This window comes from Lepidochelys olivacea (assembly GCF_965140295.1).
Source record: "Lepidochelys olivacea isolate rLepOli2 genome assembly, chromosome: 8".
Lineage (NCBI taxonomy): Eukaryota > Metazoa > Chordata > Testudines > Cheloniidae > Lepidochelys > Lepidochelys olivacea.
The window spans coordinates 78,304,019-78,331,639 of record NC_140418.1 but is presented as its reverse complement, the minus strand read 5'-3'; the positions used below and the strand labels follow the sequence as shown (position 1 = coordinate 78,331,639).

Genomic DNA, 27,621 nt, shown 5'->3' with positions numbered 1-27,621 from the left:
GCGAGCAGGTTAGGAGCCCAGCCTAGGGTGAGGTGAGCCGGGCCAGTTCCTAAACCGTCCTGCCCCGCTCCACAGAGGGGCCGCGCTCCTCCCCAGTCCTCGCTAATGAGCTCGGCATCTTGCAGGCAGGAGGCCCAGTGTGCGGGGTGTGAGCCTGCGGGATGAGCTGCGGAGAGGGGGCTGCTGCGGCAGGCTGGCTGCTGACGCTGCTGCTCACTCTGGCGGCGGGCCGGGGCGCTGCGGCGCTGCTGCGGGGCAATGGCTACGATGGGCTGCTTGTTGCGATTAACCCGCAGGTGCCAGAAGACCAGAAGCTCCTCGCAAGCATCAAGGTAAGAGGCCCCGCGTGAGGCCTCAGTTCTGCTCGAGCGCCTCCCGCAATACAAACCGGCTTCCCTGCAGCTTGAACAGTCCTATAGCTCACCCCCCAGAGTAGCACCAGTTCGGTAAGGCAGCAGCAGCAAGCCAGTGCAATGCTGGGTTGGACTAGTCCGTTTGTTGGCACACAGGCTCACTTCGCTTACACCCCCTTTGGCCTTCACCTCCCCTTGTGGGCTGCAGAAATGTCAGAGCTGAGCGGTTTTGTTTTTGAAAAGTCTGACCCTCCCCTAGGTTTTCACAAAGTATTTTTCACTGAAAGCTGCAAGGAATTCCTTGTCGCAAGCTCACAGGAATGAAGCAAACTCCTGACATTAATGGTGATGGGTATTTTAAAAAAAAGCCATGTGCAGTAATACACCAGTAACTGTGTTTCTGTTGATGAAGTTATTGCCTAGGTATAGATTCAAATAAAATGCACGTGGGGTGGCCCTGCGGAAGCCCAGGACATAGGGTATCACAATTTTTTTAGATAAAGACATCTGCTCTCGGAATCATAGTGAAGAAGTTCTATGGCCTGTGTTATAGTGGAGGTCAGACTAGATAATCACAACAGTCCCTTCTTGCCTTAGACTCTGTGAGTCTATGATGCGTTTAGTATTTTGCCAGCGCGTTGCTGCTATATTAATATCCTGGTGTTCATCTGAGAAGGTGGGGCCTTCAACAGGCCCAGAGTTTCAACATGAAAGGGAATCTGCAGTAACAGCTCCAAAGCCAGTTGTTCTCCTCGTTCCACTCCTGACTGATATTGTGAAAGTTAAGGCAATTATAATTGTCCAGACAAGTCCAGTGCAGTATGTGTGTATAACCTGTCTCAATAAAACTGACTTTAAGTGAGACTGTTCAAGCTTAATTTATACCGGCAAGTTGCACAAATGTTACGCTTTATTGTTTGCAGTTGTACTTATCACCAAACGGTGGTGTGACTAGTGGGTGAAGCCGAGGAGCAGGAGTCAGGTCTCAGTTTCTGGCTCTGACACTGATTCCCTCTGTAGCCTTGTTACGATCCTTAGGTGGCTCAGCTTATCAGTCTGTAAAGTGACAAGAACAACATTTAGTTTAACCTCACAAAGGTGCTGTGGGATTTCATTCACGTTTGGAAAGCACATGGCAATCCTTGGATGAAAACGCTATAAAAATGTGAAGTAGCCTCATTATATTTTCTTCTTCTGATTGTCCAGTAACTTTTCTACAGCTCTTGCTGTGCATAGTAACATACACCACTGACCTAATGCCCTAGTGACTCCAGTAAGTTTACTGTTTTTTTTTTAATTTCATTTTATTACTAGGAAATGATAACTGAAGCTTCTTTTTATTTGTTCAATGCTACACAAAGAAGAGTCTATTTCCAGAATATAAAGATTTTAATACCTGCTACATGGAAAGCAAACAATTATGGGAAACCAAAACATGAATCATATGAAAAGGTAATATTTAAAGCCTGTCTTAGAAACTGAAGTACCGTCATGAGCATGTTTTAAACGTGAATGTTCCTTTTACCCCAAGGACTCTAAACATCCATTTCCACCATTGAGTCTGTCCCCTCCCCATGCCAGATACACACCCTCCGCCCGCAGTGTGCAAAAGCTATGTCACAGCACCAAGGACCTGCTGTTTGCTCCTCTTCTTGCCCCCTTCTTTCACTCTTGACTATTTGGATGGCAAGAATGAAGGCTCATTAAGGCATTTCTGCATTTGACTTCCCCTTGACTGTCCTGTCTCCAGCTGAGGATGCTGCTCACCTGCAAAACCTCTGGACTATATCAGTATTCACAAGTAAAAAGTCACCCAGTGGGCAGGCTTGCTGTTCTGTAAATCCCACTTAAGTTTGTAGTTTGTGCACATTCCTTCATGCCCCTTGATAGCATTAAACCCAGAGATTCTCTGGATGTTTTTGTTTGCCTGTACCTACAGTTGGGGCAACTTCAATCTTCCCTACCAGTGTTATACAGCAGTGGTTCTCAGCCATGGGTCCAAGGCCCCCTGGGGGTCTGCGAGCAGGTTTCAGGGAGGACTGTCAAGCAGGGCCAACATTAGACTTGCTGTGACCCAGGGCAGAAAGCCGGAGCTGAAGCTGAAGCCTGAGCAACTCTAGCTTCACAGGGCCACCTGTGGCATGGGGCCCCGGGCAGTTGCCTTGCTTGCCTAATGCTGGCCCTGGCTTTTATATGCAGAAAACCAGTTATTGTGGCACGGGTGGTCCATGGAGTTTTAATAGCAGGTTGGCGGCGGTGAGTGGGGGGCTCACAAAGAGAAAGGTTTGCTTATTACTCTTGGCATATGTTTTCTGACTGGGGGGGAGGGAATATTAGAGAAAAATAAAGAAAAACTTGTTTGGCTAATTATTTGAATGAATGTTATCAATACTAGGCAAAAATAATATTAAAATGATTTCCAAAATAAGTTAATGTGTTTCTACTGTCACAGAGAGATAGAAAGTGTAAAATAGCACTTTTGAAAGGAAGAAACTGGCTACATACTAGAAAGGAAACAAGTATGAAAAGAGTATTATCAAGAAAATTGCACGTGTTATAGAAGTATTTGCTGGACTGTGGTGTCTCTGGTTATTGCTATATGTACAGTGACTGATTCCTATTTGCCTTAAGTCCATTTTACACACGGTAGTCATGTAAGGAGGCCTGAGTATGAGTATAAATGTAATTTTCTCCCACTTTAAGGCCCCTCTATTCTCCCAGAAAGGTGTAACGTGGCCTTAGTGTAAATGAAAGTAAGACTCCGAATGTTTTTGTTTATGATTTGTATTGTAATAGCACTTAAGGGTCCCAGTCACGGACCAGGACCCCTTTGTGCTAGACGCTGTACTTACACAGAACAAAATATTATTACACTTAATTCATTAAATATGACGTTTTTGTAATTTTAGGCAGAGGTCATAGTTGCTGCTCCTTATTGGAAACATGGAGATGAGCCATATACCCTACAATATGGAGAATGTGGAAGCATGGGAAAATATATACATTTCACCCCTAACTTCCTAGTAAATGATTATTTGATTGATGTCTATGGATCACGGGGTAAATTAACTAAATCATTCTTAATTTTCTGTTTTTATTCTCAGTTGTGTTCAGCAAAAGAGGTGTATCTGTGAGGATTCTCTATACAATAGGTGCTGTCACTTTCACGCATGTTGAAGTGCAATTACTAAGTATGCCAAGAGTCGTAATAATACTCGGTACTTGTATTGCTCCTTCCATTTGAAGATCTCAAATTGCTTTGCAAACATTAATAATGCCTCACACCACTGTGAAGTAGGTTATTAGGATCTCAGCACTTTGCAGGACTGAAATAATATTTCTCCCTCTCCCCCCGCCCAAAAATACACTTTATGTAGAGTAGCTAAACAATAGTCCAGGTTTGCCTCTCCTCAAACGTGTGGCCAAAAAATCTTAGAAATGTACGTGAGGTCATATATCTAGTTGATTCTCTATGCGCCAGGGCATGCTTAAATATACCTATATCATCCCTATTAAAAATCATATGACATGATGAAATCCAGAGATGAGGTGGGTGAGGAAATTTCTTTTACTGGACCAACTTCTGTTGATAAAAGAGACAAGCTTTTAAGCTCAGGTCTGAAGAAGAGTTCTGAGAAGCTTATCTCTTTCACCAACAGAAGTTAGTCCAGTAAAAGTTACCTTACTCACTTTGTCTTTCTCATATCCTGGGACCAACATGACTACAATAACACAGCAACCACTTGTGACGTCCAACCAATTATAAATATGGAAAACTGATAGTATTCCAAAAATTATCTTTATCAAGATTATCCACTCATTACATGGGACATTGAAGTTAATTTTGTTAAATGCAAAAGCACACATTGAATGCAATGGTATCAATGACATAGGTAAGTATTCATCAGACTAAAAATGCTGAGTAGTCCCACTGACTTCATTGGGTCTACTTATGTGATTAATGCAAGTAGGATTTGGAGAAGTACTTACTGAGCTGGCTATGACAATGTTACCTCTTTCTCCTCCTAATAATTGACTTTCATGATTCATGGTTGTGCCACTTGTGAGTTTCCAGGTGATCATCTTTGCAATCACTTATGTGAGTGCCTGAGTAAGGGTTTGCAAGACTGAGTCCATGAACGTTAAGAAGTCAAGGAATGCTGAAGTTAAGGTTGTCATAGTAATATTAATTCATTTGCATCACATTATATATTTAAGCATACATGAAAAAGCTTAACTAGTAATCTAAAATATCATATATGTGTAACTGAAGACAAGTTAATTTTATCATGAGCACAAGGTAGGGTGTGAAACTGTCTGCCTTTGACTCACAGGAGGCAACTAACTTGGGGTCACTTCAATGGGAGTTGGATCTGGCCATTAACCTCTCTGTTTCTTTCAAGCATGGAAAATTAGAGCCCAAGCTGAACTTGGATTGTTTTGGTTGGTTGGGGTTTTTTTGAGCAATTCTCTTCTGAAGAAAGTCTGTCAGTCGAATAATGGTGTGTGAAAACTGTGGAAATTATTGAAAACTTTTTTCCGTTTCACTTTGGGTAAGACTGCTCCCCAAACACAGAACTCACATGATGAGCGTGGGGATGAGTGAGTGCCCATTGCAGAGAGATTGACTGAGAGATTTAACTTTTCTGTGAGTTTCAGTTCAGTGACTTTTTTCCATCAAATAGATGGGAAAATTCAAAGCCAAATTAGCTCTGCAATGGGCCCATTTTCAGAAGAAAATGTGTGCAAATTTTACACATAAGTACCATGTCTGAATTTGTAATAAAATGAAAAAAATGGAAAATTGCACAGTTGAACCCTTTGCTGCAAATGTTTCACAGATGTCTCTCTAGGAAGAACTACTTGCAAACCCTATGTTAAAATTGTATAGGGATTTGCTTTTGTCCCATTCCCTCGGCACCTAGAGAACTCAGTTCACCTAACAGAAAATCAAGTACTGGTGCTTGGATGCATCAGGAACCTTAAGTCTTTAATTACTGTTTATTGTGCACCTTCTTACAATTTTTCAATGCATATTTAAAAAAAACCCTCTCATTGCACATCTGTGTCACTATAGGTTTAGTGCAAGCCCAGATATATAGTAAACTTAGAAGGTGATTTTCAAAGAAATAAAAGCCAAGATTTTCAAATGAGAGTGTCTAAAGTGAGCCATATTTAAGCACCAATATAAGTGTCTTGATTTTTTTAAAAAAATATTGAGCACCCACTCTCTCACTGTTCTACAGTGGGATTTGCTGGGTACTCAACACTTCTGAGCGTTACTATACATCCTTCCTTAGAAGTTTTTAAGGTCAGGCTTGACAAAGCCCTGGCTGGGATGATTTAGTTGGGGATTGGTTCTGCTTTGAGCAGGGGGTTGGACTAGATGACCTCCAGAGGTCCCTTCCAACCCTGATATTCTATGATTCTCTGATCTTTGCTGGTTGGTTTTATGTACAGTGATCTGCAATGACAAACAACTAGAATACATCTTACAGTACCCCTTCATTTTCCGTGTACTATTCCCACAGGTAGAGTTTTTGTCCATGAATGGGCCCACCTTCGATGGGGGGTATTTGATGAGTATAATAATGAAAAGCCTTTCTATATAACTGGACAAAATCAAGTTAAAGTTACAAGGTAATCGATCATTTTACTCTTTTAAATTCCAGTTCTGATGGCTTTAGAAATATGGGTTTCAGTAGGGTACCAATCTGGTTTGTTTCTGTAAACTTCTCAAGTGTCTCTTTTTCTCTTTGTGCCCATTTCACCCCACATAAAGATATCCTACCTACACTAATTAGTGCATATGAATTGTGTTAATTATTCTCCTTTCCTTGCTCCACGTTGCATTTTCCTCTCTTAACACTGTTGTGATTCGTGGTTTGTCAAGGACACAGAGCCTGATTTTCTACTGCATTGTTCCTGTAAGACTCAGAATTACTCTCAGTCTGGAGAAGCAGAGATTTAGCAATTCCCTTTCCTGTCACACCCCCCGCACCCAGCTATTTGACTGTCTGTCCGCTGCCTGTTCCTTTTCTCTGCTGCCTCCTTTTCTCTCTTCCCACTTTTTCTCTTTCCATTTTCCTAGTTGTCTTCTCTCTAATCCCTCCCAATATTCTGCAGGCTTTCTTTCCATTCTTTCTTCCAGAGCTTCTTGTGCTGGGCTAGTTTTTCCTCACCTTTTCTTTCATTACTGCCTCAGAACTGGTACCATCACTGCTACGTGACCTGCTCTTACCCAGTGGGATTGTCTCTGTTTCATCTTTTTTCTCCATGCTGCCTCTCTTCCCGTATGCCAGGACTGGATTAGAAAAAACAGCAACATGTTTTTACTTGTTAAAACTAGCACATTTTATCTGGAAGTCATTGAGAGACTATAACCATAAATCCACATGAAGCCATTTTAAGACAGTCACTTTTCAGAATTAAGTATTCACCATGAAATGCGTGAAAAGCAAGAATAAATTCTGCAAGATTAATATTTTTGATTCACTCAATGGATTAGAGTGACTGAGGAATCAAAAATAGTAGAACTGGTTCTTCCTTGTGTATTCCATGCTATGCTATGGAATACATTTCTACAAAAAACACCTCTTCAAACACATTCATTGTGTGTAACTCATTAAGGCCATGATCCTGCAATTAGGCTCTGCCCAGTGGACAACTGTATCATTAAAGTCAGGGTTCCCCTCATACCCATAATTGGGGCCTAACTCCAGTCAGGAAGTTCTAAATTATAAATATTCTTTCATTTCCAGGTGTGCAGCTGACCTTACAGGGATCTATGTCTGTGAAAAAAAATCCTGCACCGAAGGAAATTGTGTCATTAATGAGCTGACGGGCCTTTTTAAGGAAGGATGTGCATTTATTCCTGAGAGAACTCAAACTGCAAAGTCATCAATAATGTACATGCAAAGCTTATCATCTGTAAGTAGGTTTCAGAGTAACAGCCGTGTTAGTCTGTATTCGCAAAAAGAAAAGGAGTACCCCTTCTAATAACACCCTTCTAATAAATTGGTTAGTCTCTAAGGTGCCACAAGTACTCCTTTTCTTCATCTGTAAGTATAATCACATAAAAACAGATTTTTCTACAATCCAGTCTACAGTTGCAAACATTAGACTTTATCCTTCTTTTAGAAATGCTAAGTTTGTTTAAACCTTTATCTCAGTAAACAAACTATTAAAAACATTGCTACCAATGAATCCTGAACTGTTTTCTATCTACTGATGTCTCAATTATATATGATATTCTACATTTTTATTATGGACTATCTTTTGGATCCCTGGTATATTTCACAAATCAGACTCTACTTTTCAAACTGTTATAGAAATGTACGTTGTATGCATTTGTGGATGTCACTAAACTAGGATTATATAAGTAAAGTTAAAAGAAAAGGAGTACCTTAGAGACTAACCAATTTATTTGAGGATAAGCTTTCGTGAGCTAAGCTCTGTAATCCTTACTCAGGCAAAAGCTCCAGTGATTTTCATTGGAGTTTTGCATAAATAAGGACTGGGCTCAGATTTTCTGTTTACTCATGATGTCTTAAATAATGCTTCTTACCTGGCACTGGCATGCTGGACATGAGAGGGAAACACACTGCCTAAGCAGTAATATTAGGTCAGAGGCCTTTCTGTGGGGCTGCAATAGTCTAGTGGATTGGGCACGTGACTGCACAAGAGAATTTCTAGGTTCTGTGCCACACTCTGCTGCTAATTTGGGTAGCTCGTTTAACCCGTGTCAGTGCCTCAGTTATTGCGTTGGTAAAACAGATATAATAAAGTTAACTGAAAGTGCTCCTGGCTCCTGTAGTAAAAGGCACTATGTAAGTCCAAATTATTATTTTTCTTACATCAGTATTTGTATTCTTGTGTTGCTGGCTTTATTTATTTGTTTCCCACTTCTAGGTGGTTGAATTTTGTAATGAAAGTAACCATAATAGAGAAGCTCCCAATCTGCAAAACAGAATGTGCAACTATCGAAGCACATGGGATGTAATAATAAGCTCTATGGACTTTAATAACACCCTTCTAAGGACCAACATCAGCCTACCACCTCCTCCTACCTTCTCATTGCTACAGAAGAGAGACCGAGTGATCTGTTTAGTTCTTGATGTTTCCCACAGCATGAATGGGGTAAATTGTCCCTCAGAAATATTTCTATCTGTTTATTGTAAACACATTTGACTTGTTTACATTGTGCATTGAAACACTTTAATCTATACTAATCTGGGACTATTTTTGCTGAAGAAATTTTCAATCCTGTTGCGCGTGCCCACGCGTATTTAAAAAACAACAAAAAAACGTGTATGGTAGTGATTATTATGGCTAAGATTTAGTCACGGTTATTTTTAGTAAAAGTGAGGGACAGGCAATAAACAAAAATTCATGGAGCCCCTGACCTGTCTGTGACTTTACTAAAAATAACCGGGATCAGGGCTAAGTTGGGGGGAGGAATAGAGTCTGGGGGGGACCCACAGGCTGAGCCCCCCCTCCCTGCCATGGCGGGGGGCACAGCTCCAGTTCCAGTGGCTGCAGCGGGAGGTGCAGCCATGGGGAGCACACAGCCCCCACCCTGGAGCTGGCTGCAGTTGTCAGCCGGGGGTGCGCGGCTGCCAAGACCCAACTGCGGTGGGGTGGGGTGGGGGAGGGCGCATGGCCCTGGGACTCAGCAAGGGGGGTGCACGGTCCCGCTGCAGCCCCTGATGGAAGCCGCGGAGCTGGAACACAGTGGGGGGCGCAGCCATGGGGAGTACACAGCTCCTGCTCTCGAGCTGGTCGCAGCTCCTGGACAGGGGCTCACAGCCCAGCTGCAGCGTTCCCCGCCCCAAGCCGCAGGGTGGGGGCTGCTTCCAGCCCCAGTTACAGGGCAGGGGTGCACAGTCCTAGATGGGAGAATGAAATTCAAAGACTGAAAACTGTGATAAAAATGTAAAATTAGCCTCTGATTAGCCTCAGTGTTTGGGTGTCCAACTTTAGGCAAGATATTGTTAGTCGTGGTGAGAAGTCACAAGTTCTCTTGGATTTTAATGGGTGCTTACCATCTACGAAAACCAGGCCCAAGGTGTCACAACCAGGCACTCAAGAGACACCTAAGATCTAAGGTCACTTTTAAAAATGTTTCCTTTTCTCTTTACTCCCCCAAATAAACAGGAACCCGAACCAGTACTCTCATGTATAACCTCCCTGACCCCAACCCGTTCAAATGTTGGCTATGTTTGGATTTAGAATGCGTGACCCGTTGCCCCATTTTCCAGGTTATGGATGTAATTGGATCCAAAAGGTGGAAAAATATTCTGCTTCAAAAGATTTCTGAAGCAGAAATTAAGTCCCACTTCTAGCCCTGAGGTGGCTCCCCCTGTTAAGAGCTCAGCTAGGAAGCCCTTTATATATAAGCTATCTGCATATAGCAGTGGTTCTCAACCTATTTACCCCTGTGGGTGGCCCTCAATGTATTATGTGGGCCACAAGTGATACTCCCTGTATAGCCCTGGGGATGTCACATGGGGTGCAGCTGTGTGCTCATTGGGCTGCAGGTTGAGAACCACTGACATATAGACAGATATACATGGCTTTTATGCAGAACTCTTATAATACTTGCTATTCTTTCAGGCTCCCACTTATGGTTGCTGCCATTCTCTTGGGCTCTCTCCTGCCAGTGGGGGGTTGCTGGAACAGGCTACCATTTCTTCCAAGAGTACGTCTACACTGGAAGTGTGCTTCCCATCTTAGGCAGAGAGACACGTGCAAGCTCTGCTCCAAATAGCATAATAAACAGAGCAGTGTAGCTGGAAGTAGCACATGTGACCTCTCAGGCTAGTGACTTGAGTACAAACCTGCCCAGACTCTCTGGGTACCTACTTGGGTGGTTAGCCTGATATGTGCTACCCCTAGGGTTGCCAACTTTCTGATCACACAAAACCAAACACCACTGCTGTGCTCCTTCTCCGAGGCCCTGCCCCTGCTCACTCCATCCCCACTCCCTCCATCACTCACTCTCCCCCACCCTCACCCCCAGCCCAATGAAAGTGACACGGGACTGGGGTCTGGGAGTGGGTGAAAACCCTGGTTGGGGGTGAGGGCTCCTTGATGGGGCCAGAAATGAGGGGTTCAGAGTGCAGTGGGGATCCCTGGGCTGGGACAGGGTGTTGGGGTGTGGGAGGAGATGAGGGCTCTGGCTGGGGGTGTGGGCTCAGGGTTGGGGCCAGAGATGAAGGGTTTGGAGTACGAGGGGGGGGGGGCTCCAGGCTGGGCAGGGGTGCAGGCTCCAGGAGGAAGTTTGGGTGTAGGAGGTGATTCCGACCTGGGGCAGGAGATTAGGGAGTGTGGGGTCCAGGAAAGAGTTTGGGTGTGGGAGGGGGTTAGGGTTGCAGGCTCCAGCCAGGCAGCACTTACCAGAGGCAGCTCCCGGAAGTGGCCGGCATGTCCGGCTTCTAGGTGCAGGGGTGGCCAGATGGCTGTGTGTGCTGCCTGTCCTTGCAGGAGCCACCCCCGCAACTCCCATTGGCCATGGTTCCCGGCCAATGGGAGCTGCAGGGGTGGCGCTCGGGGCAGGGTTTGCATGCAGAGCCTCCCTGGCCACTCCCTGCACCAAGGAACCGGACATGCCAGCCACTTCCGGGAGCCGCTTGGAGCCAGGACCAGCAGGGAGTCTGCCTTAGCCCTGCTGTCCCACTGACCGGACTTTTAGCAGCCCAGTCAGCTATGATGACCAGAGCCACCAGGCTCCCTTTTCAACAGGGTGTTCCGGTCAAAAAACGGACACCTGGCAACCCTAGCTACCCCTGGCTACACTGCTATTTTTAGTGTGCTATCTCAGCCAGTCTGTCTACTGGAGCTGGGAAACATGATGCCAGCTGCACTGTAAATATACCCTGAGAACTGTAGCAGCCTGGCACTCCTGACTGCTAGCACTACCCACACTCATCTCACCATTACCTTGAGTCCCCACTGTCTGTCTGTTCTATACATCTCTTGTTTCTCATAATATGCTTAGATTGTAAATTCTGTTGGGGGCAGGAACTGTATTTTTGTTATGCATATAGGGTGCCTACTAGCACAGGGCCCTGCTTTCTGACTGGGGCCTATAGGCACTGCCACAATACTCCTACCACTGCTAATTTTAATAAAGTAGAACTACAAATCCCAGAAAACCTTGCCCTGGAATCTGTTCCCCCTGGTGTTTTGTGTGTGAGGGAGAAGGGTCAGCTGCCATGTTGATAGAAGATATGCCCATTGGAGTACGAGGAAGTATGGGGGTACTTTTAATCCCTTAGGGTCCCATTTTTTTGCTTCCAATCAAGAAAGGAATTCCTTCCCATCTCAACTGATTCCCTCTCACTGTTTAACTGGACTACTACAGGCAGGAATCCTGAGTAATAGAGCTGCTTTCCTGCAATCAGCCCACCAGCCAGCCTCTCACGACTCTACCATGGCTGCCCTTCTACTCATTGAATAAGAAACCTGCTAAGGCAATATCTAATCTAACTCCCTTTTCTTCACTGAACATGACAGCAGGCAGCTGGGACCATCTGTAAATACCTAGGACTGTTCCAGCCGAACCACGGCTGTTACAGCTCTGTGATTTCCATTGACTCCGTTAACGTAAGCGGAACAGGGATTGCCTGTGTAGCTGATCCTGTACCAGACTTCGTACTGCAGGGCTCATTTGTTTCATCCTGCCTTTGGGGTATAGGCTGACATAGGGGGTTTTAGCATTTGACTATCCTGCTGCTAGGTAAAGCTGATGGATCTGCAAATTTGGTTTTGTAATTTTAAATAATTGGTATGGCATGCAGAGCCTGTCCCAGCGCACCTTTTATTCTAAATTGAAACTAGTTTTTGAATATGCAGTATTTTATGCTGTTTTTCTCTAAGATGCTGTCCTTTTCAGCAGATAATTTAGAAGTGCCCGGTTTCATTATTGTGAATTATTAATAGCACTGTTTGCTTTGAACGTTTTATATGTAGGATGATCGGATCAATCGACTGCGTCAGGCAGCAGAATTGTATCTACTGCAAGTTGTTGAAGACAATTCCTATGTTGGTATTGTCACCTTCAATAACGAAGGAGAAATCAGAAGTCAGTTGCGTCAAATAGTCAACAAGGACATACGGAAAGAACTTGCTTCTTACCTACCTACTGCTGCACCTACTGGAGGAACAAACGTGTGTGTGGGTCTGCAGCTGGGATTTGAGGTGAAGTAGTGCAAGCACTGTTTCTGTTTGCATCACTTGTGAAGTCACTAATTATGAACATTTCTGGGTTTTTGCTGCAATATCAAATGGAGTCTGTTGATTTATAATGTTTATAAATAACTTTTATTGGTTTTCCACTATACATACCATACATTTACAGCCTACTATCATAATTAATAAAAATTGGAGATTTCAAGTCAGGGTATTAGGTTTTTTTTAAAATAACTTTTCCCTTTAATTAGTTTACATTTGCACAGTCATTCAGAGGCTTAATGATCTGTATTTTAACATGCAATTTTAAAACTAGAAATCACCCAAATGAAAAGTTTCTGAACTCTCCAAAACTCTTTCATCTACTATTGAAAGTGCAGTTCTGCTTTGACAAGTGATTAAACAGCAATGGTACTACTTGCTCAGCAGACCTGCTCCCTGTATGTACTCAGAGTCATATCTGCCAACACTAATGACTAAAATACATGTAATTCCATTATTTCTTGTGCATCAACAGCTCCAATCAGTTGCACCTATGCAAACACACGGAAGATTGCATGGGTTTAGCCAAGGTCATAATTTGGCCAGCAAAATCTTTATTACTGGTGGAGGTGAATTAAAAGGAAAGAATTCAGCTTGACATTCAGAGTCAGCAGTGTTGATGGATAAAAATAAATACAATAAAAAACAGCTGAGCACATTTGATATGGAAATCCTTTGAGAGAAAACAAGCCTAGAACCCCTGGATGCTATTTAATGGTATTTGTGTCCTGCACAAGTACACTGGGAAGGGGGTAAAGTTGAAGGGGTTCCCTGTGCTCATTCCTTCTGAAGTTTACCTATACAGGACATTCTTAATTTAGCCCATATTATTTCTTCACTTCATAACATAATGGATACCAAATGCAGATAAATTGATGAATATAAGGGCACTTGCATTATGTTTGCTTTGATATACTTTCTCTTACAATGCCATTTTCCTGTAACTGAATGTGCAGAGCATATAATGTACATTTTTCATATTAATACTTAGTGCTCTATTATCAGGTGATTAAAAACCAAGAAGGAAATATATATGGTTCTGAAATTATATTACTGACAGCTGGAGAAGACAGTGGGATAATTGAATGCTTTTCTAACGTAATTAACAGTGGATCGATCATTCACACCATTGCTTTTGGCCCATCTGCTGCTAAAGAAGTTGAACAATTAGCCCATGAGACAGGTAAAAAAAAAATTTTTTTTTAAACAAACCATGTCCCCAGTCCTCTAAACACTTAGCTCAAGTAGTAAAGTAAACAGAGTAAAGTTAAGTAAATATATAGATGTTTGCTTGACTGTGGTGCTGTCCCTCTTGTGTTTGTTTAAAACAATCTATGGTTGTTTGCAGTGTTGTTGTAGCTGTCTCTCTTAAACAATCTGGGCAACTATGTAGGTAGTCTCGCCATACTCCAAAGGAACTACTACTAAAGAATACTGCTTTTGCAGAGCTGAGCTGATAATTCATAATGAGTAGTTTGTCAACTTTTTCCCTTTTTATTTTCTGTTTGAAACGTCCATGAGCAGACTTCAAGACTCTCACATTTAAACATTATTCAAAATTATTTGCAATTTTCTTATTCCTATACAATTGCTCACTAACAGTTCGTTCCAAATATTTAACGTACTGATTTTTGTGTTGCATTGGTAAGATAGATAAGTCATGTGGTAATGTTTCTTTTCCTTGATTGGATGGCTTATTTAACTAACTTATATGGCTAGACTCTGAGTATTTTAGCAGAATATAAAAATGAAAATTGGATTTCAGTGAATAGAGAAGCCTCAAGCTTAAAATTCCATTTTCCATCTCAACCACTTAGATGCCTGAGATCAGTGAGACAAACTGTATGAGTAAGGTCCATTTGTCTTAGGTGAAATTAACCCTTGTGTGGAGGGCCACCCCAATGATTGAAGTGGGATTTAATGTAGACCTTGTGTTGGGCCTCTTTACAAAGGTGAATTTTATTCCATGTGAATGTATGTTACAGGGTCAGATCCAGGGCCTAAGTTCTAAGTTTCCAAAAGTGAACATTAATTTTTGGTGCCTCAGTTTTTGCGTAGCCATCATTACATGGTTAGGGTTGCATAGTCTAATCCCTACTCACACAAATAGCCTTATTAAAGACAAAGGGTCTAATTATGTAAGAACTCACCAGCATGAGTGAGGGCACCAGCATCTGGCCCTTTGTTTTAAACTGGGCACTCACAAATGGAGGCATGCAAAATCATTAGTCACTTTTGAAAGTGCTGATCACCCATACCTCTGTTTTAAATCAGTAGGACCGTTGGGGGCTGAACACCTTTGACAATTAGGCCAAATATGTCTAAAGCTACTGGGCACTAAAAAAATTGTGACGTCCATAAAAATGAGGCCACTTTTGGAAACCTGGCCCTAAATGTCTAAGCAGGGTCCAATCCTGTAATCCTTATTCATGCAAAAAGCCTTCGTCACAAGTTGTCTCATTTAGTAAGGCTAAGAGGATTGGGTCTGTAATGCAGTTGGAATGCATCCTGTAAATAATGTAAAATGACTGCTACGATTTTTAAAATAAACAGAGTCATTAAGAGATGGTACGTTCAGATTGTCACTCTGATTAGATCTATTTTGAAAGCCATGGGAGAGCTTTTAGTCACAAGATTGTTAAAGTCCCTGTTTATGTTGTGTAGCAATTCTCATGTTTCTTTGAAAATGTTGGGCTAAGATTCTTGTGGCGAGTTCATTGTATATCAGTTAAATCTGGGATCATATATCAAGTATGTCAAAAGACTCTACAATAGCTAAAATTGAGTTTCTATTACAAAATAAAAACCGGTTTCAGAGTAACAGCCGTGTTAGTCTGTATTCGCAAAAAGAAAAGGAGTACTTGTGGCACCTTAGAGACTAACCAATTTATTTGAGCATGAGCTTTCGTGAGCTACAGCTCTCTTCATCGGATGCATACCGTTTTCATGGTATGCATCCGATGAAGTGAGCTGTAGCTCACGAAAGCTCATGCTCAAATAAATTGGTTAGTCTCAAAAATAAAAACCATATTCTATTTCAGGGGGCTTAACGTTTTTTGCCTCAGATAGACTGGACTCCAATGACCTAATTGATGGTTTCAGCGCAATTTCATCAGGGAGTGGAGATACTTCCAGTCATTCCATTCAGGTCTGTCTTGTAACCAGTTTTAATGCTTTGGTTTCCCAGTTTATTGACTAGCACTGCAGCATTAGTAAAACTTTTGTATGATACTGTATACATTTATTTTGAAAGAGGCACAGAAGTAGTAATTAAGAGAAACCAGTTCAGGCTAAATAAGAATTGAACCTCCTGTAAGGTTTTGATCAATTCACAAACCCTTCTTTTTCCCCTTTGCATCTTTCCTACATGTCAGTCCACAGCAAACTTCTCTAACCCTCCCTTTGCTGTGACCACCACTCTCACCTTTACAGGACAGCAGATGGGCCTAGCTGGGTTTGTGCTAGGCACCGTTCTGTCCACTTTGAGTTCTTGTACAATGTGCTGTGCTTTAGCATTTTACCACAAGCTCTGCACCATGCTAGAGCACATGCACTTCTTCATATGGAGGTGTGCAACGGTTTGCAGCAGGTTCAGCGAGGCACCATGCATCACCTAGTGGTACAAACAGAGGCTCAAGAGGAGAGAGGAGTGTCTCCACCATGAGCTTCTTTTGTCGGTGTGCAGAGAAGGGTGTGGAAATAGATTGCCAAGAGTTCCATCTGAATCAAACTTTTTAATCATATCCAGTGTCGTCCTTACTACTAACAACATGGCTGTAGAACAACGTGACTATGCCCGCATCTGGAATATTGAATACAACTTTGGTACTCTGCAGTATAAAGTAGATATTGTAGGGAAGAGTGAACAAAGTGTAACTAGAAAGCTCTGAACACTGAAGGATTTGTCATACAAATAGATATGAAGGAATCTGAACTTGTAATACAGAAAAACAAAGAAGCTTTTTTAAAGGTAATGTGCTAATGATTTAAAGGAGGAAATATGCAGATACTGTCAGAAGAGTGGCATGTATTAGAACATTGACTCTCAATAAGAGGGCAGGGATAGGATACAGAGGGACCTAGCCAAATTGGAGGATTGGGCCAAAAGAAATCTGATGAGGTTCAATAAGGATAAGTGCAGGGTCCTGCACTTAGGACGGAAGAACCCAATGCACAGCTACAGACTAGGGACCGAATGGCTAGGCAGCAGTTCTGCGGAAAAGGACCTAGGGGTGACAGTGGACGAGAAGCTGGATATGAGTCAGCAGTGTGCCCTTGTTGCCAAGAAGGCCAATGGCATTTTGGGATTATAAGTAGGGGCATAGCGAGCAGATCGAGGGACGTGATTGTCCCCCTCTATTCGACATTGGTGAGGCCTCATCTGGAGTACTGTGTCCAGTTTTGGGTCCCACACTACAAGAAGGATGTGGATAAATTGGAAAGAGTCCAGCGAAGAGCAACAAAAATGATTAGGGGTCTGGAACACATGACTTATGAGGAGAGGCTGAGGGAACTGGGATTGTTTAGTCTGCAGAAGAGAAGAATGAGGGGGGATTTGATAGCTGCTTTCAACTACCTGAGAGGTGGTTCCAGAGAGGATGGTTCTAGACTATTCTCAGTGGTAGAAGAGGACAGGACAAGGAGTAATGGTCTCAAGTTGCAGTGAGGGAGGTTTAGGTTGGATATTAGGAAAAACTTTTTCACTAGGAGGGTGGTGAAACACTGGAATGCGTTGCCTAGGGAGGTGGTGGAATCTCCTTTCTTAGAAGTTTTTAAGGTCAGGCTTGACAAAGCCCTGGATGGGATGATTTAATTGGGGATTGGTCCTGCTTTTGAGCAGGGGGTTGGACTAGATGACCTCCTAAGGTCCATTCCAACCCTGATATTCTATGATTCTAAGAAAAGGAGGATATTCTGAACACACAATTATGTCCAATCCTCAGCCGGTGTAAATAAGTTTAGCTTCATTGAATATGGGCATCTGGACAGATAAAACATGTGCTGCTCTAACTACCCTCCCAGTGTGGATGAAGATACACCAGTATAAAAGTGTTTACACTGATACAGCTATTCCCACACTGGAAAAGGAATAAGCTATCCTAGTATAAGACACCTTTATACCAGCTTAACTGAGTCCACACTACAATTGTACTGGTATAACTATTTTGGTAAAATATCCCATCCCCTGACTTTCAAGTGTAGACCAGGCCTTAAATGGAGCGATAGTGATTTACACCAACCAAGGATCAGTTCCATAGTAATTTATAATTAATAAGGCTAATAAACAGCTACAGCAGCAGAGACAAAATGGAAAAAAATGCCCCGTTCCTTGATCACTTTCCAATTATCACCAGATTAGGCTAATGAGAACTAAACAATGACATCACAGTAAACAGAAAGGAAAAAGACCATCCAGGAACCATGGCACACCCGAAGAATGGGCACCTATCTCCTCCCTGCTGTCTTTATTTTTATGCCTTACTCCACACTGAGCTCTCTGTCAGCACTCAACAAATAATTAATAACAGAAGAGGCCTTTTCCAGCCCTAGTACTTGCCTTATGTGAAAGATCACACGAGTACACCAACTCCTCCATATTTAGACAGCCAAAGAAAGTTTTTTGCAATTGACTGAGCAACAGTATTCTTAAGTCCTATTACAAATAACACTGCACAAAGGAGTGCTACATTTTAGCAGCTCTGTCTTTTAAGAACATAAGAATGGCCCTGCTGGGTCAGACCCATGGTCCATCTACCCCAGTATCCTGTCTTCTGACAATGGCCAGTGCCAGATGCTTCAGAAAGAATGAACAGAACAGGGCAATGTATTGAGTGATCCATCCCCTGTCATCCAATCCCAGCTTCTGACAGTCAGAGTCTTAGGGATTGCATGCATGACCACCTTGGTTAATAGCCATTGATGAACCTATCCTCTATGAATTTACTGAATTCTTTTTTGAACACAGTTCTGCTTTTTGCCTTCACAACATCACCTGGCAACAAGTTCCACAGGTTGACTCTGTGTTGTGCAAAGAAGAAGTACTTCCTTATGTTTGTTTTAAACCCATTGATTATTAATTTAACTGGGTGACCCCTCTTCTTGTGTTATGAGAAGGAGTAAATAACACTTCCTTATTCGCTTTCTCCACACCATTCAGGATTTTATAAACCTCTCTCATATCCTCACTTTTCTAAGCTGAACACTCCCGGTCCTTTTAATCTCTCCTCATATGGAAGCTGTTCTGTATCTGTAATCATTTGTGTTGCCCTTCTCCGTACTTTTTCCAATTCTAATATATCTATTTTGAGATGGGGCAACCAGAACTGCATGAAGTGTTCACAGTGTGGGCGTAGCATGGATTTATGTAGCGGCATTGTGATGTTTTCTGTCATCTTATCAATCCCTTTCCTAAAAGTACCTAACATTCTCGTAGCTTTTTTGACTGCTGCTGCAAATTGAGCAGATGGTTTTTGGAGAGCTAAACAGTGGCGCCAAGATCTTTCTTGAGGGTAACAGCTAATTTAGACCCCATCCTTTAATGTGTTTTGTTGGGATTGTTTTCCAATATGCATTAATTTGCATTTATCAACACTTAATTTCATCTGTCTTTTTGTTGCCTAGTCATCCAGTTTTGTGAGATCCTTTTGTAATTTTTTGCAGTCAGCTTTGTAACTTTTGCATTCCCCTATCTTGAGTAATTTTGAATCATCTGCAAACTTTGCCACCTCACTGTTTTACTAATTTTTCTAGATCATTTATGAATATGTTGAGGTGCACGGTCCAGTACAGATAGATAGGGGACCTCACTATTTACCTCACTTCACTTTAAAAACTGACCATTATTTCCTATGCATTGGTTCCTATCTTTTAACCAATTACTAATCCATGAGAGGACCTTCCCTCTTATCCCATGGTTACCTACTTTGCTTAAGAGCCTTTAGTGAGGGACCTTTTCCAAAGGCTTTCTGAAAGTCTAAGTACACTATGTCCACTGGATCATCCCAACATATATTTGAGCTTGTCAGAAATTCCATCTAGCAGAGGGAATTGTGTGCACCATTTTGGGAAGAAAGCCATTGGGCCTGAATATCCTTTCATTTATACCAGTGAAACTTCTCAGATTTCAGTGGAATTACTGCTAAAATATGCTCAGAGCAAGAGGGAAAATTATGAAGACAAATGTCTTACGACGTATTTTGTCCTATTTAAGCATCAGATTTTATTTTTAAGGGTAAAATGGAAGGGTTTTTTTATTCTAGTTATTCTGGTTTTATTTTTTTTCTCTGGTAGATTGAAAGTGCTGGTGAAAGGACTGAGAGCTGTAAGCTGTTTAGTAGGACAGTGACGATTGATAGCACAGTCGGAAAGGATACCTTCTTTGTAGTAACGTGGCAGACCGCTGAACCACCAAAGATCACTCTCCTTGATCCCAATGGAAAAAACTACACCAATAAGGACTTTGAGGTTAATACAGTGTTGCAGGTAGCTCGTCTCCAGATTCCAGGAATTGCAGAGGTAGAAATTAACTTCTCTCTTTTGTCATTTGATCAAAACCAAATAATTTGTGTGAAACATGAATTATTTAAATTGCATTCACATATGGAATAATTGAGCAGAATGTGATATGATGACTCTGCCACATTGCAATTTCATGACCTTTTATTTTACCCACTGAGCTGAAAAATAGGTCTCTTTAGATTTAAAAGAGACTTTAAAGCTTATACTCATTTTATTTTCACTTCCTTTACAGTAGAATTCACCTCCACATCCCCAGCCCCTCACTGCTATGCAGGGGATCCATTTTCTTCCTTTTTATTTCTCTGTCTGATATGTAGCACCAAAAGGATTGAAATGATTTGTTAAAATTTACAAAGCCATAATTGAAAAGAACCTGCACTTCAAAAACATCAAGTTAAAAGGCTTAAGAACAAAGGAGAAGGAGAGATGAAAAGGAGCATGTGAAGACTGAACTAATCCAGCATGTGTAATTCCTTTTGAAACACTCACAAAATTAATGCATGTTAAAGTTACTAACAAGATTTGTTAAAACAATGACATCCAGTGCATCAGATTTTTGTTAAAATTTTATATATTTCCTAATTATTCTTCTGAGCACTCAGACTCCATGAGACTAGAGGTGCTGAATTTTATAACAATGAAGGGCATGAATCTGTAAACCCTTCTTCACGGGAGTAGCCCTTACTCATACGAGTAATCCATTGAGGTCAAAGGAGACTACTTCAATGAGTAAAAACTACTCATGTGAAAGGCTTTTTAAAATCACATTCTGTGACAAATTCTGTCACTCTTAGTCATGTAGAGTAATATTTACTCAATTATTTAAACAAGGCAATTGGAAGGGTAAGGTACTCAGCACGAGTAAGGATGTCAGAATCAGGCCCAAAATTAAAATTTTGATCACCGGGGGGTGTTGGATCATATTAAAGAAGTTCTGTATTAAAATCACAAATGAGTTTGATTCCCCATAGTTTAAATTCCAGGGTATTACTAATTAAGAGGTCTCTTGGTTTTTTGTTTTGTTTTTTGTTTCTCTCCCTCTATGTGTGAAACCTGCAAGCTGCTAATTGCGTTAGTACATTCTAAGACAGAGTCTGTTCTCAAAGCAATTCACACAGAGAGAGACTCAAAGCAATACTCTGTAACAACAGAAACAGCACCCAGAGATCCCCGCCCTTTTGTTGTATTAACAATTGTGATTAAAATAGAGATAGAGGATGTATGTGGATGGATGCTTGGTGTGGATAATAACTGAATGATCAGGGAGGTGCCAGCCTAAGAATCCAGTGTCCATCGGCTGAAGAAGGCGTCAAGTGGAAATAACCAGAGGACCCCCTGGAGGGCAGACTGGAATCCACCCAACAGCCTCAAGAATGGGAGAACCAAAGAACAAGATAACATCAAGCAGCACGGAGCTGTCAGGAATGTGCCATCTGCTGATTGATTCAGCAACAGCATGATGAAGCAATTCCCATAGACTGGCATAGGAAGAAATTCCTATAAAAATGGACTCTAGAAAGTGAGAACTTTGGGGTCTGATTCTGCAAACCAACTTCCAGGAGCATCAGATGAGCATCTGAAAAGGCCCTGCTCCCTCCTCATGTCCAGGCCACCTGGCCAGTGGCTTGGCATGAGCAACTCTAAGGCTGGTAACTATGATAACAACTTTGCAGAACTTGTGTGTGTGTGTTTGTATGAATGAATGTGTGAATAAATATGAGATTGAATGGAATGTTATAGCTATAACTAACTGCTTACTATGATTCTTTCTGTATCCACAATAAATGTGGTATTTTGCCTTTTCCCCTTTAATAAGATCCTGCTGGTTTTTATTTTGTTGGTATAACAGGGGGTTCTTTAATTTTAAAATATTGTTTTTCAGGTTGGGGAGTGGACCTACGCTCTCATGAATACTCACCTGTCCCCTCAAGCTCTAACTATGACAGTGACTTCCCGAGCAGCAAACTCTACTATACCTGCAATAACTGTGAAAGCCCACATGAGTAGTGATAGAAACGAATACCCTAGATCGATGGTTGTTTATGCACGAGTCAGTCAAGGACTTTCACCTATTCTTGGAGCAAATGTAACTGCCATTATCAAACCGGGGACTGGAGATCCAGTTGTCTTGGGACTTTTAGACAATGGTGCAGGTAACAAGGCTGTTGTGACACGTGTTGCAATTTTACAAAATAAAATCAAAGGGCTATCATAATTGCTAATGCATTGTATGATTTTTAAACAATATGCTGAGAGATATTGGCCCTGATTTCAATCTCACTTACATGAGTGCAACTGACATTAGTGAAATTACTCCTAGTTTAGGTTCCTATTCTGCAAAGCACTTCAGCATGCGCTTAATTAAAAGCATGTGAATAGTCCCATTGAAGTCTTAACGGAGTTCTGGTGTATATTGTATTTGACTGAGGGCCCAGTCCTCTACTCCCCTTCAAATGGAGGGACATGGATGTTGATCTGTACTTGTAGTATCAAGCCTTTAAGAGCCAATAACGCCAAACACACATTACTTCTCAGTAATAAGTATTTGCAGGATCAGGCCCTTAAACTGTTAGCTCCTCAGGGCAAGAAACTTGAGCCTGATTCTCCCGTGCCTTGCACCTGGTGCAATCGTTTGCATCCATGTGAAGTGGATGTAAAACATCACCATTCTGATTTAGTAGCATTCACACCCATTATACATTTGCTTTGCACCACTTTAAATGACTATGTGAGGTGCAAGGCACTGATAAATCAGTCTTTGTCTATGTATTTTGTGAAGTGATATGTATCTCTGTACTGCACCATACTTATTATAAAGGCCTTCTATAGACAGTTGGTAATTATCACTTCATAATTTTATTGACTGACATTTCTATAAATTGGAAGGTGATTTATACATTGTTTTCTTTTGTGTAATTATCTAGCATTTACTGCTATGATGAATCTAATCCCAGTTACATCACCACTTATTTAATTTACTCGTTGCTGTCATCCTTCGAGCTAAGGCCCCAGTCAAAATCCAGTTGATGTCACTGGGACTCTATGTGGAAATAAGAGCCCATGCCTGAAAATCCCTTTGTAGGACTGAGACCTAAGTGTTTGTTTGCAGCTTCTCCTCTGGACCTTTATTTATTTATTTATTTATTTCCCTGTCCCCAACCTCCTCAAATATCCCTCAGTGTGGCTAGCTGTTGCTTCAGAAATGACACTTAGCTTCTTGCTTCTGCAGTGTGTGGCAACTGAATCTGCTGTAACAATTTCTGAAAGCACAGATTATATGTGAGAGGCACCCAGGAAAAGTAAAGATTTTAATGTGAATGGTGCTCTTGACTTGTCCTCTGTTATATGCAATTTGTGTGACTACACTTGCTACTGAATCATACACACATTTGGCTTTTTGGCATCTTCAGCAATTTTAATGTTGTATAGCCAAGGAAACAAATGTGCTCTGGGATGTCTTTTGCTGGTATAGAAGGCCTTCCAGAACAGGCTGTAACTAGTGTTTTATATTTATCAAGTCATCACCTGCCAACAGTGATGTGCTACCAACAATAAACAAGGGTTCCCATAAAAATTTTACACTGCGAGCAATGTGCTTACAGGAAGGAAGTGTGAGGGAATTAGGAACCAATTCTTTCTCATAACAGTGAGAAAGAAGGCACTACCAATTGGCTCACAAACTTTAGTTACCTGTGCTTTAATGGAAATGGGTATACTTACTTAATGAAAAATGTGTTACGTATAACTGATAGTGTAGCACAGGAGTTTTTTGAAGTGTTGGTTGTGGATGAAGATTTAAATGGGGGTAATCTGGGAAATTTCTTGCAAATATCTATTGTGTGGTGCATTCCAAGGCAAAATGTATGTTCTTTGTGCAGCCCAGGGATCTGTTCTCTCCGAAAGCGATGGGTTAGCCATATACAAAAAGGGAATAAACTCCATCATAAACAGAAAAATCATCCCAACCTCCCTTCAATCTTTGGCAGAATTTTAATAAAGACCTCCCTGGAGCTCCCTCCAGTTGCATAACCGTGCCTGTTGAAAGCACAATACCTGCATAGTTGTCTTTTAACTGAGCAGTGTGGCTTGATCGTGTGGCCTTTTTCTGACAGTGGTCTGACTTTGGCTCACTTAGCTTTAATGATATAGTTGTATGATCATCCATGCTGGGAAGCAATAGGCCCAGGAGATGAAAATACCTTAACTCTTCCATGCTGAGAAATCAGTTGTTCCCTCAGTCAACATCCCTCAGGGTGATAAGCAAGCATTCTAGCTTCCGACTGCATTCTTTTGGTCACTTTATAAACAGCCTGTGTAAAATTATTCTCTGATTTTGTACAGCACCAAAGTTAATGGAGTTGCATGGGTTATAAGTCAGAACAGAATTTCTCTCCATCCCTGCCTTTTAGTTTCCTTCTAACAATGAAGAACGAACTAATGCAGTAATTTCTTTGTGCTCATTCTGTTTTTTCTGTCTAGGGTCAGACATTGTCAAGAATGATGGTGTCTATTCCAGGTACATCTATTCTTTTTCTGAAAATGGCAGATACAACTTGAAAGTATGTGTTCAACGAGCTAGCAAGACTGTCAGACCACACCCCATAGTGCCATGGAGTCATTCTATGTATATACCCGGTTACATAGAAAATGGTAAGATGGAGTAATGCGGGGTGAGGCATGTAAAACAAGCTCCATTGTGAATACACTGGAATAAATAACTGCATCACATTCTCTCAAACACTGTTAAAGGGCATTAGAGCATTGGCATCCTTGCTAAGAGATCTTCATAAGTATAAGGATCGGCCCGGCTGGATGATATTAGTTTTGGATGCTTTTCAGAAATTGTTTTAACTGAATTCTGCCCTTTCTACACAGGAGCAAAAAAGGGGTAGTTAAATCAGTGTTTAAAGTAAGTTTAAAACCATTATTTCCTAGAACACTACTTTCGTAATGTAGATGGCACCTTAGAAGGAATAAATCCACACGGATTTATGTTTTTGCCTGTGAAAAAAGCAGATGTTGGAAGTTCTCCTGCCTCTACATCTGTAAAGTGCCATGTACCCCAATGGCACTGGAAAATCATAATCAATCATCTTACATGCAGAATTGTTATAAAGGTTTAGCAAATGTCAAACACTTATCATTTTATGCTGAGTCCCAACAACTTCACTTAGGTATTATTTTCATTCTCATTAATTCAGTATTCTTGAAGATACAGAGCACATACTATGGAGTGATTCCGGTCTCTCAGCTCCACTGAGTTCAATGGAAACAACAAGGAGTCCGGTGGCACCTTAAAGACTAGTTTGGGGGGGGGGGGTTACCCACGAAAGCTTATGCCCAAATAAATCTATTAGTCTTTAAGGTGCCACCGGACTCCTCATTGTTTTTCTGGACACAGACTAACATGGCTACCCCTCTGATACTTGAGTTCAGTGGAGTTACTCCTGATTTACAGCAGTATAAGTGAGATCAGAATGGGGTCATTATATCTTCAGACCTCAATAATGTGAAAATATTGAGACAAGTCCAGTTGTGGGTGAGGTTTTATGTTAGTGTTTTTTTTGTGTATGTGGCTGTAGGTAAGATCCAGATGAACCCACCAAGACCCTCCGTTATCAGTAATGAAGATATTCAAACCAGAGCCGGTGGCTTCAGCAGAACAGCCTCAGGAGGCTCCTTCATAATGTCTGCAGTTCCGACTAGACCCCATAATGATGTGTTTCCACCATGTAAAATTATTGATCTTCATGCCAGAACAGCCAACGATATGATTATTTTATCATGGACAGCATCAGGGGATGATCTTGACCAGGGGCAAGGTATGTTCGATGGTTTCTCGCTTGTCATCTGATTGCAATGAAATTGCAGTGATGGAAACAAATTTTCGCTGGTTCTGCTTAACTCTGCTCACAAAAACTTGCAAGCACAACCAGAGAAAACACACCTTATTTTCAAGTGTCCATACAGGTTTTGCCTGTGCAAACCAATATACTTCTGAAGCATGAGAGCAAGTGAAGAAACTTTCTGAAATTTTTACCCAATATTTCTATGGTGTTGATATGAAAAAAAAATAAAAAAGGTCATTATGAACCAGTATGCTATCTATAAATGACCTATATGTGCCATTCCTGTCACTCAGCATGAAACACAGCACACAAAAGATTTTTGGGAATTTGATTCTATTGAAATCAATAGGAGTTTTGCCATTAACTTCAATGGGGCCAGGATTTCACTACAGGTTTTGGGGTGATTTTGGACTAATTAGGCCAGTGCATTTTAAAAGAATTGCAAAAGTGGTGCTTGCAATTGTGATGGAAGGCTTTACCTTCACAATATTGTTGTATTGCTTTCTGAGCAGCCACAGAAGGGAGCCATGTGTCTCCAAATGTGAAGGGAGAGAGTGAAGTGAAGAGCGAAAGCCTTTGACTCAATAATTTTACTGTAATTTTACTTCTTTATTCTAGGCTGAATTGAGTGAAATTGGTAGGGCTGCGAGGCTTTGGGTGAGGACAGAATTAGTCCATTCTGGCTATTAATTCCACTGTTGTGAATCTTTGTCTTCAGTGAGATTTCAAGTTCACAAATGTTTCCACAAGTCTCCCTCAAGTTAGCAGAGCAAGTGTTCTGTTATGGGATCTGTCCAGCATGCAACCTTCACTATTCAGATGGTTGAATAGGGTAACTGGAATAGGTGCTCACTTGTGCTGCTAACAATTTGACTGCTTCTAAAGGAACAGATCAACAGTTTTAATTACAGGGTTAAATACATGCTGTATAATTTCTATTGACATATTTCCATTTTCAGCTGCAAGTTACGAAATAAGAACAAGTGAAAGTCCTCTGGAACTAAGAGATAACTTTGATAAAGCTATTCTGGTGAATACTTCTGATCTGACACCTCAGCATGCTGGGTACAAGGAAATATTTGTATTTAAACCAGAAGCTTTTGCAACAGAAAATATCACCATCATCTATGTGGCTGTACGTGCCATTGATAAAGCTTCCCTGCACTCTGATGTATCCAATATAGCACAAGCAGTGAAATTTGTTCTCCCAATGGATTATCTCACTGGTAATATTGAGTACAGTGTTTCAAGGATAGCGTTGCTTGGATTTGGGTTACTAACAGCAGTTTGCCTTATTACAAGTGCAACCATATGTGCTTTAAAGAAAAAGAAGAAAGTGGTTATCACAGAAACGGCAACAACTCTACTGTGACTTAAGGTGAAAGTTTGGATGATGTCTACTTATTTTTCTAGTAGCTGTTTTGATTGTTTTTTCAGAAGCTACATAAAAATAATTGCTCTAGTACAGAAAAGGGTGTATAAAAATAATTGTAAAGCCATAATGCAGAACAGTATGAAATGCTGTGATTTAGTAGTAGTATCATACTGCATGTACACCGCATGCCTGAATGGTCTGGTCCAATTAAAACTACATTATACGTACTGCATATATACACCCTAAACTCATGCCACTAAAAGCTTTATGCCACTTGATTACATATTTTTAT

The 27,621-nt window shown here is 41.4% G+C and overlaps 1 protein-coding gene across 1 annotated transcript; it reads left to right on the top strand.

Annotated features, from left to right (window-relative positions):
- The first annotated feature begins 14 nt into the window (after positions 1-14).
- On the top strand, positions 15-27,597 carry LOC311524927 (calcium-activated chloride channel regulator 2-like). Its single transcript, XM_084636580.1, has 14 exons — positions 15-332; positions 1,668-1,805; positions 3,263-3,413; positions 5,885-5,993; positions 7,115-7,283; positions 8,265-8,492; positions 12,327-12,554; positions 13,593-13,770; positions 15,629-15,735; positions 19,878-20,102; positions 21,988-22,258; positions 24,585-24,755; positions 25,688-25,927; positions 26,914-27,597. Exons 1-14 carry the CDS (start codon positions 162-164, stop codon positions 27,324-27,326), a joined length of 2,799 nt encoding a protein of 932 aa, XP_084492706.1. The 5' UTR covers positions 15-161; the 3' UTR covers positions 27,327-27,597.
- Positions 27,598-27,621: the final 24 nt, after the last annotated feature.